We start from the raw sequence: 19,488 nt of genomic DNA, 5'->3' as shown, positions 1-19,488 counted from the left end.
TATTATGGAATTGTTATGCTTATCATTAGGCTACCCTGAAAAAAAAATAGTTTTACATTTAGTTATTGTTAAGTCGAGGCCAAAAAGGTCAATTTTCCCTTTCAGATTGTCAATGGGTTTTCATATTCACAGTTTGATTTTATGGATTGTCAGTAGAATGTAAGCACATCAAATAAAAATATACAAATTATTAAAATAGTAATAACAAATGGCCTATTTTGCTATAGTGTAAGCACTGTCCACAACCTGCTCATTGTTGTTTAAGATATCTATCTTTTCAAATAGGGATGACAAAAAATGTAAAGCCTACTTCCTACAGTAGACTGAGTCTTTGTATTTTCTGTATAAGATTACAATTCCTGCACCTCAATTAGTTGACCCATTCAGATAATGATCTATGTTGATGAAAAAAACAACTGAATGAGAGCATGAGAAAATAGTTAGGCTAGCTGCTGCTTTAAAATGGATCATTGACCCTGTTTCATCTTTGTTTAAATCGACACATAATTGTCAATAAACACAGAGAAAAACACACATAAATGCTAAAAAGAATAAATAGCCTACTCAAAACCATAAGTAGACAGTAAATTGTTTCTTGCTTTGTGTAGGTCAATATTGTGCTGCCATCCCTGAATGTCTCAGCACAAGTGGATGCAGCATCAATTAATTATTTATGAGCATCTGAGGTAGGATAGCTAATACATCCTTATAGAGGGGATTCGGTTCATGCATGCTATGACAGAAGCACACGTAGGCTGAGCAAGCACAAAACGGAACAGGATTAATGACGAAGGCAGAATGAATTTCCACAGCATGATCTTAATCAAGTCTATTCATCAGCATTTTGTCAAACCACAAAAAAGGCCCAAATCATGTTAGACCATTTTTACTTAAGCCCATAAAACACTGATTAGGTTAAATACTGCTTTAGTTGATAAAACTATGACTGTCTGAGCAACACTATCAACTACTAAACATAATGCTGTTCAAATGTTTATTTAAAACAAATAAATTAATACTTTCATTCAGCAAGGATTCATTAAATTGATCAATACAGAGATTTCTATTTCAAATAAATGCTGTTCTTTTGAACTCTGTTTATCATGAAAAACAGCTTCACAAAAATATAAGCATTCACCAATATGGTTTCAGCTAATAATAATAAGAAGAAATGTTTCTTGAGCACCAAAGTATCATTATGACATCTGAAGGGATCACATGACACTGACTTTTTGGAAAATGGCTGCTGAAAATTCAGCTTTGCTATCACAGGTCTAAATATACAAAAATAGAAAAGAGTTATTTTAAAATGTAGTGATATACTGGGTGAACATTGGTGAACATTCAAAATTCTCACTGGCCCCCAAAATTGAATAGTATAGGTTTCCAAGATATTAGTTATTATTTGATATTAAATAATGTGTGCCCTCTGCTCAGTATGTACAAAGACTAGACCAAAACTAGGGCACTGATGTGTATTCCCTCAGGGATTGGGAAAGTCTGAACTTGAGAGGTTTTCTGTGCGTTGGTGTAAGGCAAAACTATGCACTGCATTATTAACATTCAAAGTGTAACAACACTGGCAGCAGCTGCCTTGCGCGCTTGTACACACACACACACACACACACACACACACACACACACACACACACACACACACACACACACACACACACACACACACACACAGGTTTTTTAAATGAATAGACAAAAATAACTTTGAATAGGCAAAGTAGGGCATCAGGAAGTTCTTTAGTTTGGTTTAAGTTGTGACTAGACACTAGAAGTTTTAATCTTGTGTACCAGACACAGGTATACAGGTTATTTTGGCAATGCCAATTAGCTTGTTTTTATTTCTTTACTATTGCTGGTGATCCCTAGGAGGAAAGCTAACCGCTTCCAGCACAACAAAAACAGCTCTATAGAAACGGCAGCAGTACTGCTATAGAAACTCAGCCCACAATGATGCCTCATTCAGTGATACAGGGGCAACTGTATGTATATTCATGGTCAAGGAAACACGAAACAAAGATAATTTGTCTGTATGTGGACTATTCAACATGTATACAAAAGAAAACCAGTTTGTGTTGTCATATGTCTCTGAAAGACATCGAGAAGGAAAATAAACTTATAGAAATGTAAATTATATCCTTGTTCTAGCCATTTAGAATAGACCCAAAAACACAATCAAGCCGATTTTATTAACAAGAGCATGGAGTCCAGTCTTGCATATTGTTTTTACATAATTATATTATTAATAATGTAGTTTTATTATTTTTGTTTTAGCCAACATCACCTCAACCATTAAGAATAGTTAACGTATATACATTTCAGTTTATCAGATAATTGTTTGACCTTCATCTAATTCATGAAGGAGGGCATCTTGTGTCTCCAGCAACACAATGTGAAACGACACCTTGGCATTTCAGTTTTGCATTTCCGCCTAATCTCTCTGGGCCTGTGCAAGAAACGTGTTCACATCAGATGCAAAATTTCAGTGATTTGGGTATGAAAATGCAATTTATGTGAATGTGTTTGGGGAAAGTAAAGTTACCATTTCAGTAGCTTTATATATCCGATGAAATATATAACAATATGTAATATTAAATGTATTATATTTTTGTCATGATTATCATTCACACCATACACTGCATTTAAGAAAAAAGTATACATGGACCGAACATTTGCATTAATTTAATGATGCCTTATTTAGTAAAAAATACACGTTCATTTTTTATTAGGATTTATCACACCATTTTTCTATACATTATAAGTAACTTCCCATTTAAAAATTCCAGGACCATTCAAGAGCACATACACACCGTCTCTTACTACAGTGAAGGAGTGGATACCATCTCAAGCAAGAGATTAAAACAAGCAAAGTGCCAAAGGTGCAGTTGACAATTGTGAACTGATGTTTTTGTACATGCAATATATTCTCTTGATTAGCTTTGTTTACATCTGAATAATAATATAGATACATTCCCACATTCTGATAAAATCAAAAAATAAAATGATAACTTTTTTTTAAATTCAGCAGATCACTTCCCAGCAGGTTTGACATTATCCTGGAAGTAGCCAGGGTTGGTGATGTTTCCAGAAGGTTTATAAAAAGCCACAGTGATGAACTTGCCCTTTCCATCTGATGCCAGGCCGACCCCAACCTGGTCTGTAGACCTCCAGATCATCTGGGTGAAGTTACCTGTGCACATATAGAAGTTTTCAGGTGTACATTTTTAATTATTTAATTATATTGTATTTGATCCATAATTTACCATTAACATATTCAAATTGAATAAACGTGTTATTTTATTTGACCACTTTAACCATTGAATATCTTTAATATATAAGTGCAAAATGAATAGCCTACCAGTTCCACTCTGAAAGCCAGGGGTTGCAAAATTGTACTTCACATTTTCCTTGTACCATGATTCAGCAACCTCTTTTCCTAGAGTTAAAAAAAAGAGTTTTTATATTAACTTTATAATTTTGGTGTGCTATTAGCTCTTATATAGACCCATTTGGGAGAATAACCGATTTACCTGTTGGAGGCACCATGGTGGATGTCCATTTGTAAGACATAGTCTCTCCATGACCTTTGCCACTGTTCTTCAGCGTGTTAATGCTAATCAGATGTGCTGCCCAATCCTGAGCCTCTTTACTGAGGATGGGGCACAGCGAGAGAGGCCGTGCCCCATGTTGGCGTCGGTAGTCATTTTGAGCTTCAAGCAGAGACTGACGAAATTGGGACAAGCTCTCACCTTCATCACAGGAAAAGAAAGAGCTGTTAACCCTTATGATACTTTTGAGTTGAAACTAAGGTTTTGGTCTTTTCAACGTCACTTTAAAAAAAAAAAAATTTGTTTGTGCATAAGCTTATACATCAAATAGTGCTTCAAAATAAAAACAATGGACCTGACTGTGTCTCTTTTTAAGTTTTAATTGCAAGTTTTCCACAAAGCAGTCGTTGTAGGGGCTGATCTTCTCAAACTAATGACCAATTACTGGTAACTATACTCATTATTAACACTAATAATGGTTTTTGAGTAAGGACATGTTGGCATGAAAGGAAGCATTTATTCAGCTAATGTCAAATAGATGCAATACCACTTAAGATTATTTAACGCCTCCAAAAAGCATGTCTTAAACCAGACGCTAATTTGCACTGCTTTTGGTAGATTGTGTTGGTCATTATTGAAATAATCCAGCTGTTTGTGTTCTTTAATTTGCATGTCATCACACAAAACTTTCCACTCCCATCATTGCTTTTTTGGAATTTTGCTCTCATGCTTATTTGCCCAGTTTAGTAAATCTTACCCTATATGTCATAATAACTGTGATTTATCAAACCATGCTTTATTTTCTTATGTGGCAGACAATGGGGCTCCATATAGTTTCTTGAGGCAATTATGTTCTCACTGCTTACCTTCTGAGCCGCTGCTCTGTGGAGACGGACTCTTAAATGGTGCCGGTCCAGGACTGTGAGATGATGAAGGCAATTGGTTGGACTTGATGCTGAGAGCACCAAATGCTTGTCCAACTTTGTCAGCTGAACACAAAATAAATGTTTAAAACTTTCTTTGAATATTATACAATAATAATAATTATATATAAAATATTTAAATTGACTTTATTTATATTAACACAATACAAATTGTTCATGGTCACACTTTCAGTATACATCTACTTTATACAATAATCATACAAAACGTATTCAGTATTATATCCCTAGGCATATCAGACTCACCAGACGGGGTGGATTTGAATTCTACTTTGGAACCTGCTGGTAGGACATTTCTTTCAAAATATCCAGCATTGCTGATGTTTCCTGCTGGGAGGTACTGACCCACTACAAAAGTTGTGTTCCCGTCAGTGGCCAGTCCAACTCCCAACTCCTTCGTGTCCTTCCACACCACCTGTGTGAAGTGACCTGGGGGGTATTCCAGAAAGCAGGTTGTGAGACATACCCGGGTATGTTTAAGAGCAAGCAAGCGGATAACCTCACCTTTCGGTTCCAAAAACAGAGGTAACTTTCAGGGTATGTAAGTAGCCATAGTAACTAACTCTAAACATAACCTGCTCCGGAGCAGCTCATGATCCAGGGTTAGTTTGCTTAAAGGAACACTCCACCGTTTTTATATATATAACACATTTAGTTATATTAATTAAACTTTATTCATTATATTAATGAATAATATAATTCTTATTTGAAAAAAATTATAGGTGGCGACGTGCACTAAGTAGGTTACGTAAATCGCCATGAAAAAAAAAGAAAAAGGAAGTAGAATGGCAATCTCTTTCTTAACATCTGTTTCCATCATAGATAGTAAAAGAAATGGACACAGCGGCTTCAACGTCGAAAAGTGAAGTCAATTAGAAGCACTCACTTCCTGATGGCTGAGCGAACTGCGCAGGCTCAGACTGAGCTTGACAGCGTAGAGGTGACGTGAGCAACCTGTCTGACCGTTGTAAGTCTTCTAGTAGTTGTGAACAGTGAAATCTGAATCACGTCGTTTAAATGTTTTGTCCCGTTGCTTTTCGCTCACTATTGGCTTCTCCCAATTCTTCCCCCTTGATTTTATGTCTCCACGTCCCCCCGACTGTCTGATAGACAGTAAAAGATTGCCTGCAAGCGTCTCCTCCTGTCTATATGGTCATTTCTCTATCTTTGCGACAGAGTCATGTTGGTTATGACGCAATCGTTAGCCTATTTTTTACAAAAACAGCTTCTACGGGGCGATATTGTAAGATACAAAGTAATGGAGCCTTTCATGCAGTCGTGTTTCTTTATAAATAAACAATGGACAAAAAGTTATTCACTGTCAAAGTGACACAAAAATGAATGGGAGTCAATGGGATGCTAACAGCAGGCGATGGCTTGGTTAGCAATGGCTGCCCCTATGGGTGGAACGCATTCCGAGTGCTAGATTACCCCCTTGGTTTCCATGGGGAAATCATTGATTCGTCGCTCTGTTGAGAATGTATTTTTTGTTCATGGTTTACATATGCTGCATTCCAGTTTGTTTTTATTATGCCCTTCACACTCGGTAACATCCCTCTGTCTCGTTCACTCGGATGTGTGTCATTGCTTACATTGCATGAGTGCCCACTACTGGTGGAAACTTTGCAATGGACTGAACTGGAACGCCCTAAGCCCTTGATCACTATGAAGTGTTTTTTTATTCGATTTTTTTTTCCTTTACGAAATTGATTAATGCATTGGATATCAATATAGGTGTGTTTGGATTGTTTTAAATGTTTTTAAAAATAATAATATCATAGAGTTGTTTGTGGTGGATTAAATTAAACGTGACATGCGGTGACGTCACAGTCATGTTGCATTGTGGTATATGAAGCTGCCTGAAGTGTACATATGAAGTAGACTCGCTCCCTTGGTCAAAATCGAGGGAGCAAGGGTCTGTCCATATAAACTTCCCTTGTCCACTTCACGAAGTAGAAAGCACTTCAAAATGGCGGCGGAGATTCCCCCGAGGGGAAGTGCTTAGGGAAATTTGCAACACAGCAATACTCTGGGGTTGTCTGAACTTAATCCCGAACCCGTTTTTGGAACCAGCATACCTCGGGTAAGCAAGGTTTGGGTTAATTAACCGAGAGTTCAAGGTATATGTAACGATCAGTTCACCTTGCTTTCTGGAATACCCCCCAAGAGAAACCACCAGATGTCAGAACAGAGACTAGAGCAAACGTCTAACCACTCAAAAAGTGTTTGCAGATGGATTCACCTGTTTTGGAGGTGAACCCAGGCCTGCTGAAGTTGTAGTCCTTAATCTCACTATACCAGCTTTCCACTGCCTCACGTCCTGTATAAAATACAAACATGCAATTCTGAAAACGTGCAAACAAGATCATGACAGACACACAACGGGTAATGATATGTTCTCTTCAAAATAAATGACCTAAGTTCCAATTTGATGTAAAGACTTTACATCTAAGACGCCTGACGGAAAAGTGAGCAAGCAAAACATTAGGTAAATGTTATAAACAAAGTAGCTACTAAACTCTGACCTGTGAGTTTTTTGTTAGCTGAGCTCCAAGCGTAATATATATTTTCTCCATGATCTCCATTGCTATGTTTGAGGGTCCTGATTGACAGCAGGTGTTTGGCCCAGTCCTGTGAGGAGCGGCACAGGTTTTTGTTTATAGTGAGGGGCGGGGCTCCGTGATTTTTGCGGTATGCATTGTGAGCCTGTAGGAACTCAGCTTCAAAGCTGCTGTCTGCAAACAAACACAAAGAGTTATTTGATGTGCAGCACCATCCCATGCTGACTAAAAGGATGAAGACATTTTTTCATTCTAACATCCTCAGTTGTGGGTTCTTTTTTTCTTTCTTTAAAAGTAATGCGGTGCATGCTCTGTTTCAGAAACCATAAAACAACAGTACAAAGAATGTACTATTACATTTCATTTGCATTACGGCTAGATATATAAATATGCCAAAAGGTGCATTTTAACCACTATCCATGACAACATTATTCTGTATGTTTGCATTTGTGCAAAGGAGAGGCCACACCATTATAAAAATGCTGAAAAGAAAAGCTGCACAATTTAAAATACATTTAATGGTCATTTATTTATTCACCATTATATTAGATTTAGATGAAACAAGTTGTGTTGATTTTGAGGTACCTTACAATATCAAACTAAACTTACCATTTAAGCCAGTTGACACATGAATATCCCTTCTGCCTCCTGATGGTGATATTTCAGTACTGCGAGGAACTGAGGGTGCTCTGTTTGAAGAGGTTCCTGAATCACCATCCATTGGTCCCACTGTGACAGCTGAATGTTGCCAGATATATCAAATCTTTACTATACTGTAATGAACATCACCTATCTTGAATATTTAATTAACTATTGAATAATACAAATAATTATTATTATTTGTAAAATGTTATATTAAGAATATATTAAAATAAAAATGAACAAATGTCTTCATAAATATCATGATTTGGATACTTTGAAATAACCATAAACTAGAAAGAGTACTCACTTGTACCAGTGGGCTTTGAGTCTACTTTGGAGCCTGTCGGTAGGACATTTTTTTCAAAATAACCCACATTTGTGATGTTTCCTGCTGGGAGGTACTGACCCACTACAAAAGTTGTGTTTCCATTTGAAGCCAGTCCAACCCCCACCTCTTTAGTGTCCTTCCACACCACCTGTGTGAAATGACCTGGGGAAACCACTAGGAGTCAGTATTGTAAAAGACACACACAGTGCCAACTTAGCCACTCAAAAGTGTTGGACGATGGATTCACCTGTTTTGGAGGAGAACCCAGGCCTGCTGAAGTTGTAGTCCTTAATTTCACTATACCAGCTATCCACTGCCTCACGTCCTATTCAAAGCAGAGAGAAAAGGTATGTTATTGTTTCTTCATGCCTTATGTCTAAACATTTGTCCTGTTCACAGTGTGCAAGCAATACTAATTGCATTTATTTACAAAAAAATAAATATACAAATGCTTTATATATCTCCAGTTTAGTATCTTGTAATGAAGTTAGAAAGTTTTGACAACTTCACAATGCCTGCAATGGCATCTAATTCTAATGCACTCCACGTTGACTTAGAGCGGTCTGACTGGATATGATACATTTATGTGACGGTTTATTGCCCTAAATGAATTTGATCGATTTTGAGAGTAGAAAGCTGACCTGTGAGTTTTTTGGTAGCTGAACTCCAAGCATAATAAAGATTTTCTCCGTAGTCCTTGTTGCTGTGTTTGAGAGTGTTGATTGACAGCAGATGCTCCGCCCATGCCTGAGCGGAGCGGCACAGGTTTTTGTTTACGGTGAGGGGTTGGGCTCCATGATGTCTCCGGTACGCATTGTGAGCCTGGAGGAACTCGGCTTCAAAGCTACTGTCTGCTAGATAAGAGCACAGTTTAATGATGTGCTGAAATAAAGTTGTATCAAAATAAGTGATATATTGTATAAAAGTGTATTTCAATTACTCTTAGACTCTTAATGAAGCCTACACCATTATCGTCAGAAGAGTTTGGACAAATTAAATGTTAAAACTAACAGGGGGGAGAGCGAGGAGGAAGGCATTTTTTAAATTTCTTTGGGTTTCTCAGACACTGTGTTGCAAAATTATAATACAATATATCCACATCTGTCAGCTACTCACCTAAACTGCTGCAATATGATAACATAGGTCATAGGACCCCATAATAGGGGACGACTACAACAGTCCACAGGGACAGTTGCAACATTCATTAAACTGTAATAAAATAATTTTTAGATGTATTTATTTTACTTGTGCACAGATAGGGTCTTCACTAAGTTAAATTGGCTGTGTAAAGACAAAGATGAGTAAATAAATAAATAAAAATCAAGTAACAACAAGGTTTTGGTAAATTATTACAATACAAAATCATTTTTACTGAAATGTAATATTTCTTTGAAGATTACGGAACTATGTGTGCAAGTGAATGCTGGGATATATTCTTATAATCTTGCAAGGTAATGTGGCAAATGGCAAAGGGTTTTGCCTTAGAACTTTTTCCTGCTTTTATACTTTACTGTGTGATTACCATAATTTACTTTTAAGTAAAATTGAAAAAAAGTGTCTTTTCTCAGACACTGTGTTGGAAAGCCAAAATTATAATACAATATATCCACATCTGTCAGCTACTCACCTAAACTGCTGCAACATGATAACATAGGTCATAGGACCCCTTTTACTGTGTAATTACCATAATTTACTTTGCTAACATCAGAACAGAGACACACCTATCTGTTGTGCATTTCCTCTTTCCTGGTTTTGGCATACAGAAAACACTGAACAAATCGATGTCCTGTATGATTTTTACTTCAGTTATAAGAAAACTGTTTATAAAAGTATACTTTTATTATCTTATATATCAATGTTGTGACAAGGGACACTTGCAACAGCATGTCTGCGACTGTCCCTAAACGGACAGCCATTATGAAACTTGCTTGATCAAATAGCTTTGACACATGCTCGCTATGCCTTTTAGAACTTATAAGCTAAGAAAACACTGATTAAAAATGATATGACTTTACAGATCTTCGCACAAACAGTTTATATAGTATGACAAAAAAAAATGATCATTAAAAAATACTTTTTTGACTTTTAAAATATATATATATATATTTTTTGCAGAAGGAATGGTCACATGTGGCTAGCTGCTAACTGGGCATTTGTAATATGAATGTCATCTCTAGCTCACTCCTGATTGGAGAAACAAGCCATAAGCCAACTGCTTCATTTTACAACCTTCCCCACTCTCCTACTCAAGGTAAAACTGGATAAATGGTACTAAAATGTTAAATAAATAATTACCAAACTTATTCATTCATTTCTAAGCTTGTGCACCAAAAAAAAAAAAAAAAAGAGAGAGCGAGCAAGCGAGTTATAATTGGATAATACATTTGAGATTGAAAAAAGTTGTCTAGACTTACCTGCCATCCATAAAGCTATGTGAGAGCCTGCAAAACAAACACATTAACCCAGCAGTTACACCAGAGTGATAATTGCCACAGGGAAAATATTTGAACCACTCCCATTGCATCTGTGCATCAGAGATAGAAATGCTTTTTCTAAATTAATATAATTACATGAAGTAAATAGAAGGATACTGTATTAAGTTACTGTACTGTTACTGTATTAAGACTCCAGATAGTTTCATTAAATAAAATATGTACCCCCACCAACAACCTAGAAACATCACATTCTCACTATGACACAAACATCCAAAGATGTTAGTTTTCTGTAATTTTTTTTTTTTAATTGAGATGTTTTCTTGAAACTCTTGTCCACTTGGAATAAGAACTGCTTGCATTGACAACTGTGTCAGCGAGGGATGATGATGACATGCTGTACAACTAAAGTACTCAGACCTCAGCTAAATGCTAACTGATATACTCATGCATAATACTCAGATGCATTGTCATGTATACTCGCAGACACAATTTATATTTTTAACCAATTTCATTGTACACTTCTGTTTATGTTCAAATAATTTAAATAACCTAACAGTTTGTGTTTGTTGTCAAAAGATCCAAGTCGTTGTATGCTCTCTGTGACCCTAGGAGACAGGAATGTTAACCAGTCCACCCCCCATTCGCCGGAATTGAACTATACTATATTTAGGGTTTTCACATGAAAAGGTTTCATTTCCATAAACAGGTTTTTCGTGAGTAGGTGGGCGCTTGTGTATGTGACAGGAAACTGTCATCAGTCAGTCAGTGAAAGAGCAAAACATTTTCTGTCGCAAGACTGGTTATTCTTGTGACACATTTGGACATTAAACTTATTGCAGGACAGCTACACTGCAGAATAGGATATGGTTTGTGACTTGTAACTAGTCAGACGGCATTAAAATTAAGTGGAACGGAACTTAATGGTGCCCTAGAATGAGTTGAAACAATATGTTAAATTGTTCTCTGATATCTACATAGAGGGTATGTGGCTTATTTAAGGGAAAAAATTGTCCAGATACAGTTTTACAGGTCCATTTACAACCCTATAAATTGTCCCAGGATGTAATGCTCTGTTTTTGCCTTATTCGGAAGAGTCATGAATATTAATGTTGAGTTCTGCACTGATTGGCTTATTTCAGCAGTTCAGTTGTTCAGCGAAGTGGCTCGTGAGTCCTGACCGTCCTGACAAAACACAGACCGACTGAAAGAGCTTGCGTGCTTCATGGCGTTATGTTGAGAAGCACTTATTTTTCCGTGGTGTTTTTGATTCATAAAATGTACATATGAAGTAGATGACTGTAGTATGACTGTGTTAGCCTTAAAGTTATGAATAAGCTGGTATGTACCAAAACTATGACAAAATTTGCATTTAGGAGATATAAGCATTCAAAATTTACAGTCTCTCACTTCCGTTAAAACGAATTTCAAATTTTGATGTCATCATCGCAGACTTCACCTTCTCGTCAAATCTTTTGTCCAATCAAAATGCTGTCTAGAATCTAAAGGCCGGCCCCTACACTGCTGAAGCTACGGCTGAAATCGGTCAGTTGTTAACACGCATTTACTAATTTCTACATGGTGAAAGGGACATAGCGCACTATATATGTAATAGGAAACGATTCAGTGTAAATATGCTTTCATTTGAGACGAATTAAGTTCCTCAGACCTGTTACCACAGGTCCACCCACTATATAGCTCAGCACAAAGTTCTAATTGCCTCTGAATCTTTCTATGACCGAGAGCATACATGAAAAGACCGTGAGAAGGTTTTACATAGCAACTTACGCAATTCCCTACTCTTGGAACCATGCTTACGTTAAGTAACCGGAGACATTTCCTTTAAAGGTAGGTCTCTCGACATTGGGTCAGTAGCTAACACTTTGGGGAACGTATAAAATAATTGCCGTGTAAGAATCCCCAAATCTGAAATAAAAATTGAAAAAGGATTTAGCATAAACACATGCCGTAGCAGATGAGAATAAGTAGGCAGGAGAGTGTCAAGCTCCCTCTATGTCTGCCACCGGACCCTAGTGGAGACACTCAGCCAGTCAGCTGGCAATCGGCCAGGATGGCGTTAGTGCCTTCAACACCACCCAACACAGGGCTAAGGCCATGGCATTAGAACAGTAAGTATGTATAAGATAACCAGTCCTCTGGCAAGTTGGCCAGAGGACATGTTCCAGTGCGAGCAGTTTGAGGGAGCGAAGTGATCAAATTGATGATGCACGTAATGCTGCTTATATTGTGTGAATGATGCCTATGACATGTGAGTGAGTGGCCGCAGGCCGCTGCTCAAAGGCAGGAGACGATGGGTGAGCGCCTGGAACTTTTCTGTGCTCTGTACACGACTGACCGCTGCTGGGTTGCTTATATCGTGTGAAGGGGTGAGGAGAATGTGGGAATTGAGCCCATGTAGGCCTTCGTTGAGGGTAGAGAAACTCATCTAGAACTGTATCTGCGTGTCCACAGCACAGGTTGAGAGGCAGTGATTGGGGAGGCTCACTGGAACGCTGCAGATGAATGGCAGTCCAGGCACCATCCCCTGAAGAGCGTATCTCAACGGCGAGCGATCGGTGGCTTCTCAAAGACAACATAGCCGAGTGAAGAAAGATTGAGAGGCAACAGCGGTCAATGCTGAGCTAAATAGTTGACCAGCCTTTCGCTCGAGTGGGCAATCACCATTGACTATTTTAGTTGCAATTGTGCGATTTAATCAGGCTTCAACATTGGAAAGGAAAGAATTTTCCCCAAAGCGTCAGCTAGTGACGCAATGTCGAGATGCCTACCTTTGAAAGGAAACTGCATTGCTGCTACAAATACAATTGGTGTCTAAGGCCAAAATGATTAACACATCAGGCATTGCACTGATTCATTTGATTCATGCATTAGTGTATTGTGTGTGTGTGTGTGTGTGTGTGTGTGTGTGTGTGTGTGTGTGTGTGTGTGTGTGTGTGTGTGTGATTTATTTGAAAATGCATTAGGCCACTACACCGATTGTTTTTACTGTCTAATGGTAATCTCATTAACACTCTCAATGGTAATCTTGTAATCTCAAAAATAGTCTTAAAAAATGCAAACATACCTGTCCTGACGTCTCCCCAAGGCAGGAATTTGTTTTTCTTTAAACGCTGTCTACTTCCTCTCTGTCTCTCCTTCGCTGTATCTTGCTGACTAGCTGTGAAACCGACGTACTATATATCTGTCAAATAATGCAACGCCCCTAGACCAGGAAAGAGCACTACACAGACCCATGTTTTCAGGTTTGATTGCCTCTGAAACACACACACACACACACACACACACACACACACACACACACACACACACACACAGACATGCACACACACACACACAGACGCGCACACACACACACACACGCATTTTTATATCGTTATGTAGACTCTCCTTAGGCGTTATAATTTTATACCGAGCTAATGATTTTTTTTATTCCCTAACTTTAACCCTACACCTAAACATAACTCTCACAGTAAAAGATCTGCATTTTTACCTTTTTATTGATGCATTATTTCAGTGCGGTTTTTAAGTGCCTGACCAAATGTACACTTAATGTCACACATTTGAGGATTAATATCTTTGTGGGGACATTTGGTCTACACAATGTAGGTTAAACAAGCACACACACACTCACACTCCTCATTACAAACTAATTTTAATGCCATTAAAAACAGCAGAACATATCTCTGACTTGTCCAATCTTGTGAAATTTCATATCTTCAGTTCATGTTCACTCCTGCATGCTATCTTCTCTCTTTCAGTGTTGTCCTTGCACTTTCATGTTGCAAGAGCACTTCCTCTCTATTTGCGGCACTTCCACTAAAGTTTTGTTTCTTTTTGTCACCCACAATGAGTAGTTATAGTCGAACCAAAAATAAGTCAGACACCAGATATAATTTGTTACTAGAAGGTGTAGAACACTATAGTTAATTTGAGAATAGGAAAATAAAGTAAATAGTGACATTATACACATATTATACTCGTACAGTGGACTATTTTTTATAAATTTGGGACAAAATTATTTAGACACTTTGACCTGTTGCAACTGATTTTATTTCAGTGCTGTGACGTATTTTCAAGTGAAACAGAATATTGAATCGAATTGGCTGGGTTTAATTTTTTTGCAGAAGCTCCTGCTCTCCATATCTCACTCATAGCAAACTAACGGTTGGAGGGAAGTGGTTAAAGGAACTGTAAGAAATGTATTTCAATTAATCATAAAATGGCCCTGACATGTCACTATGATATTAAGATATCATGTTCATTTCAAATACTTATATCACTGACAAAATTAGACCGGCCAGGATATTGTCATTTAAAGGTGCCATAGAATGATTTGAAACAATATGTTAAATTGTTCTCTGATATCTAAATAGAGGGTATGTGGCTTATTTAAGGGCAAAAATTGTCCAGATACAGTTTTACAGGTCCATTTACAACCCTATAAATTGTCCTTAGGATGTAATGGTCTGTTTTTGCCTTATTTGGAAGATTCATGAATATTAATGTTGAGTTCTGCTCTGATTGGCTTATTTCAGCCGCTCACAGCTCACTGATCTCTCTCCCGCACGGATGATCTGAAAACACCAATAAACAAGTAAGCTGCATTTTATCAATCTCCATTTGAGATGTTCTGCTTAAAGTGTCATTCAGTCTACATTTTAGACTTGTCTTTTTTCGTCAACGATATTGCATGTTTATATAACGTTAGTCACAGTGTAGGCTAAGGTTACGCAGTGACTGTGATGTAGCCTAATCTGAAATACAAATAGGCAAAAACATCATAGGAAACACCATACTTCAGTTCTCAAAAATATAAATATATAACTTATATTTTTACAAAATGAATAGCCTTGTTTTAACTTGTTTAAATGGTGGAAAAGGTGACGTTTTCTAGAAGGATTGAATGAACGATCTGTAAGCAAAGTATCTACGGTTGTATTTTGTACTATTACTGTACTAGCATCTTGCGTTATCTAGACATATGCTGCCTCTATATAGCCCCTTTCACACTGCGATTCCGGCAAATACACGGATAATGCGACCCGGCGTTTGTTCCCGGACCGCTAGATTTGGCCCATTCACACTGCCAGCGAAATGCCGTAATATGTGCGTTTTCACACACAACGCTTAACGGTCCCGGATCGAGTTGACACTTGACATCCTGATGTGACGTATAATGGCGAGCGATCTCAGCTTCAGCGCGGATAGTAAGGAGCTCCGTGGTCTCAACTTGTGTCAAGTTTGCACACGTTTTTCATCGTTTAATTTTAGTTTCTTTTGTATATACGAACACTCTCTGTGTTTAAAACACCGACTAGCTCTTCTGGCACTGCAGGGTTGTATTATTGAAAAAACAAGCTCTAGGAGTCGCACGATAACTACGTACACGTTGCGGCATTAGTTCTGGCTTTTGTTCACACAGCGCTCGTCCCGGGTCGAATACCGCAATATTACTAGGTCCCCGACCCGGGTCGAATTCGGTAATCAATCCCGGGACGTGGTTGCTTTCACACAGAAGGCGACCCGGCAATGTTCCGGGAATATTGCGGGTCCGACGTGCAGTGTGAAAGGGGCTTAAGAAACTTTCAATTTAATCAGAAATTGTTTAAACAATCAATAAGTGGATAAATTGCTCCTCACTGCTTGCAGGAATATAGTGGCCACTTAATTCAGTTTAAAACACTGCAGGAGCAAAGCTTGCTTGAAATGGGCCAAACAAACGAATGATCTTGAATTAAATTGTTTTGGTATCAGATTATAAACATCAAACATGACATTTTTTATCTGTGGGAAGGGTAGAAAAGTCCTCAGGTCTCCTGAACAGCCTGGAACATGAAGTGTGTCCATGCGAGCACGAGCAGCTTGTTTACCGGATGATTTGCTCCATTTCCGCCTGACAATGAACATATTTGGACAGATGGAAATGTTGGGGGCGTACATATAAATGATCCCCAGTGCTTGCATCACTGTTGGGTTTATGTTGAGAAGCACTTTTTTTCGTGGAGTTTTGGATTCACGAGATTTACATATGAAGTAGGAGGCAATGATGTTTGAGACTCACAGTGTGATGTCCATGTACTGAACTCTTATTATTTCGCCATCGCAAGGTTAATTCAATTTTTCATTCTAGGGCCATCAGACTTCCATCATCTGAGAAGGAACACCATTCCAGACCGGAAGTTACTTTTTAGATTTTGATTAAAAATTTCCATGGCAATTTTTTTTTTTCAGTGTAGTAATTATTACCATGTTCTAATCTAAACTATAGCGAATAAACTGGGATTCTGAGAAAATGTTGAAGGTGTCTGAATAAATTTAGGTTTGACTGTATATCAGATCAAGGTATTTTTTTAGCAAACACTAAAAAATCATAAAACTGCCCTTTGATGAAGTGGCCTTGCGTTGAAATGTTCACTCCCTTGTATTTGGGACTGGGATAGGCTCCAGCATCCCACTGATCCCAGCAGCCTTATAGCACAAGTTGTTTGGAGAAAAGACACTTTGAGCTGTGATGGGTGGTGAATGTGCTCATAACATAATCTGCTAAAGTCTTTTGCACATTAGGCGCTTCACCAAAACATTTGTTTAAAGGTGCTTATTTATAACCTTTATTTATTTATATCTCACAGCTAGGTCGTTCCAAGCTTTTTTGAAGAGTTTTGCATGCACCTTTTGCACAGTAAGAAACTGGGCTGACCTGCTATTGACTTGTTGTGAGTTAAAAAGCTCATTAAAGAAAAGCAAACATTTTCTCCTTAAAAATAAAGAATAAAGACTAAAATCAAAGAAAGTCTCTTGAAGACATACTTATAAATTACTACAAAACTAATATTTAAACATGTTTACAGACTTTTGCAGTTGTCTATTAATGGTATGCATCACTATGTGTTTCTATTGAAGTGAGGAGTAAGAGGTTCAGTGGATGTAAAAAGATTGTAGTATGAACATATTGTTTTGTTTTTGTCTTTACACCAGTGGAAATGTACACACAGGAGGTGAATAGGCTGAAGAATTTTCTTTGTCAAAATGAATCTTTGCTTTGCACTGTAATCCCTAATTTATAGAATTTACTGAACTTTTGATTAAACATGTTCTCAGATTAAGTATAATGGTGTATCACAAAACTTGTGTAAAAAAATAATACAATAAGATGTTAAAATATTTACAACATGCTGCTGTATATATGGCAATGTGACCACTAGTGGGCAGCACATACATATTGCTGTATGAAAGATCTCAACAGAAGAGACCTCTGACCATCTAACCTCTAACCTGCTATGTATCTTCTTATATAGCTGACCAATATATAGTTTTAATGTTTTAATACAATTTTTACATTTTCCAAAAACATAATTTAGAATGATATATAAAATAGTTTTTTAATGTCCAATGTCCCCCACAAGGATTTTGGAAATTTCCATCTTTGTGGGGATTTTTTGTCCCCGTAATGTAAGATATGCCTGAACCACACACACACACACACACACACACACACACACACACACACACACACACACACACACACACACACACACACACACACACACACACACACACACACACACACACACACCTGGTTTGCTATCTTTGTGGGCACTCTATAAAGGTGTAATGTTTTTTATACTGTACAGACAACACATATCAGGCATAACATGAACTAATATTGTGTTGGTTCCCCTTTTGCTGTAAAAAACAGCCCTGACCAGTTGAGGCATGGGCTCCACTAGACATATGGAGCTGTGCTGTGGTATTTAGCACCAAGGTGTTAGCAACAGATCCTTTAAGTCCTGTAAGTTGCAAGGTGGGGGCTCCATGGACTAGTTTGGACTAGTTTTGTTCAAAGTCAAAGATGTGTTCAGCACATCCTACAGATGCTCAATTGGAATGAGATCTGGGGAATTTGGAGGCCACAGGGCTCAATCCGAGGGGCGGGATAAACGGTTGTCTTTCAAACTCCCTCTGCTCACGATAGGATAGCGCTACACCAACCAGAGTAACGAAGGTGAAACAGAGCTTGTTGATAGATTAAACATTTGCCGTATCCGGTCGGCAAAACTCCTAACACATCTTCCCTTTTTAAGAATGACTTCAGTGCCGTTCTTTGTCCTTTTCTCAGAGAAAAGCTTAACTCCAAGTCTTCCAGAGTTGCGATCAGAGCTGATTCGAAAGACCGCCGTTCGCCAGTTTCTGTGTTTACTAGAAGCATGCAAACGCAACTCGGCCGTCGTCAATATGGCCCCGCCCACCGACTCTATACACGATGTGATTGGCCCCGCAAGAGTTAGGGGATTACAGCTCAGAAGGGTATTGAGAGTTGCTAGATGACACTCTAGATGACACTCGCGGGCAGATTAAATTTGCTGCCGCTAGGGTGTGTCTAGATTTCTAGGCTAACCTTTTTATATCAGAGGGGAAAAAGCCCAAATAAGAGTTACATAGTGCATCTTAACTCTCAACTGAACAAAAATACTACCTTTTTGTATACTTATTTCATTCTTTAAGTTGTTGTCTACACATAACTATATGGTTCATTTGTATGAATTAATAAAAGTCAATTTCAAAGTAAATAAATTCATGAAGGGACACATATGATGTGCATTCACATGTTCTTACATTTAATGAGCTGACTGGCACTGCATTGTTTGCACAAGAGATATATGCTGGAGTGTATGCACTAGGTTCACTAATGCAATCATTCAAATGTTTCGTCTGTCAGTCTTGTTCTGAATTTACATTTGATCACATTAATATCAGAAAATGCTGCTTCACAAGTTCACATAGGTATGTAGATCTAAATAAAGCAGATACTTTGAGTGCCGTTGGGTTCTTGTAGACTCCTGGGTCTACCAGACTCCAGAAATGTGGTTTATATTGCTGAGATTTCAACACTAATATTTTGGAGATTAATAACTTCCATCTCTAAAGCATTGACATTGAAGAGTTCAGCTATCTGCTTTGAAATGTTATCAATGTATATCTCCACAAAAGTTTTGGCAATGAATG

General features: G+C 37.9%; 1 protein-coding gene across 2 annotated transcripts; it reads right to left on the bottom strand.

Annotated features, from left to right (window-relative positions):
* Positions 1-2,904: 2,904 nt before the first annotated feature.
* glipr2 (GLI pathogenesis-related 2) lies at positions 2,905-13,733 on the bottom strand. Of its 2 annotated transcripts, none has more exons than XM_067438669.1 (13): positions 13,550-13,733; positions 10,447-10,473; positions 8,674-8,886; positions 8,280-8,357; positions 8,012-8,194; positions 7,672-7,800; positions 7,027-7,236; positions 6,744-6,821; positions 4,748-4,930; positions 4,427-4,549; positions 3,543-3,761; positions 3,371-3,448; positions 2,905-3,202 (listed from the first exon to the last, which is right to left on the bottom strand). In XM_067438669.1, the coding sequence occupies exons 2-13, from the start codon at positions 10,451-10,453 to the stop codon at positions 3,042-3,044; spliced, it is 1,662 nt and encodes a 553-aa protein (XP_067294770.1). In that variant the 5' UTR covers positions 10,454-10,473; positions 13,550-13,733; the 3' UTR covers positions 2,905-3,041. The 2 variants fall into 2 exon arrangements, with proteins under 2 accessions (XP_067294770.1, XP_067294771.1); XM_067438670.1 differs by having other exon boundaries at positions 8,674-8,883.
* Between the last annotated feature and the right edge of the window lie 5,755 nt (positions 13,734-19,488).

This window comes from Pseudorasbora parva, chromosome 3, assembly GCF_024679245.1.
Source record: "Pseudorasbora parva isolate DD20220531a chromosome 3, ASM2467924v1, whole genome shotgun sequence".
Taxonomy (NCBI): domain Eukaryota; kingdom Metazoa; phylum Chordata; class Actinopteri; order Cypriniformes; family Gobionidae; genus Pseudorasbora; species Pseudorasbora parva.
The sequence above is the reverse complement of the archived record's forward strand: the minus strand, read 5'-3'. Positions and strand labels throughout refer to the sequence as shown.

Coding starts and splice junctions, on each gene's coding strand:
- glipr2 (XM_067438669.1), bottom strand. Junction 7,801..8,011: donor CTCAAAGCCCACTGGTACAA/GTGAGTACTCTT, acceptor GGCAACATTCAG/CTGTCACAGTGGGACCAATG. Junction 6,822..7,026: donor AGCTAACAAAAAACTCACAG/GTCAGAGTTTAG, acceptor TATTTTATACAG/GACGTGAGGCAGTGGAAAGC.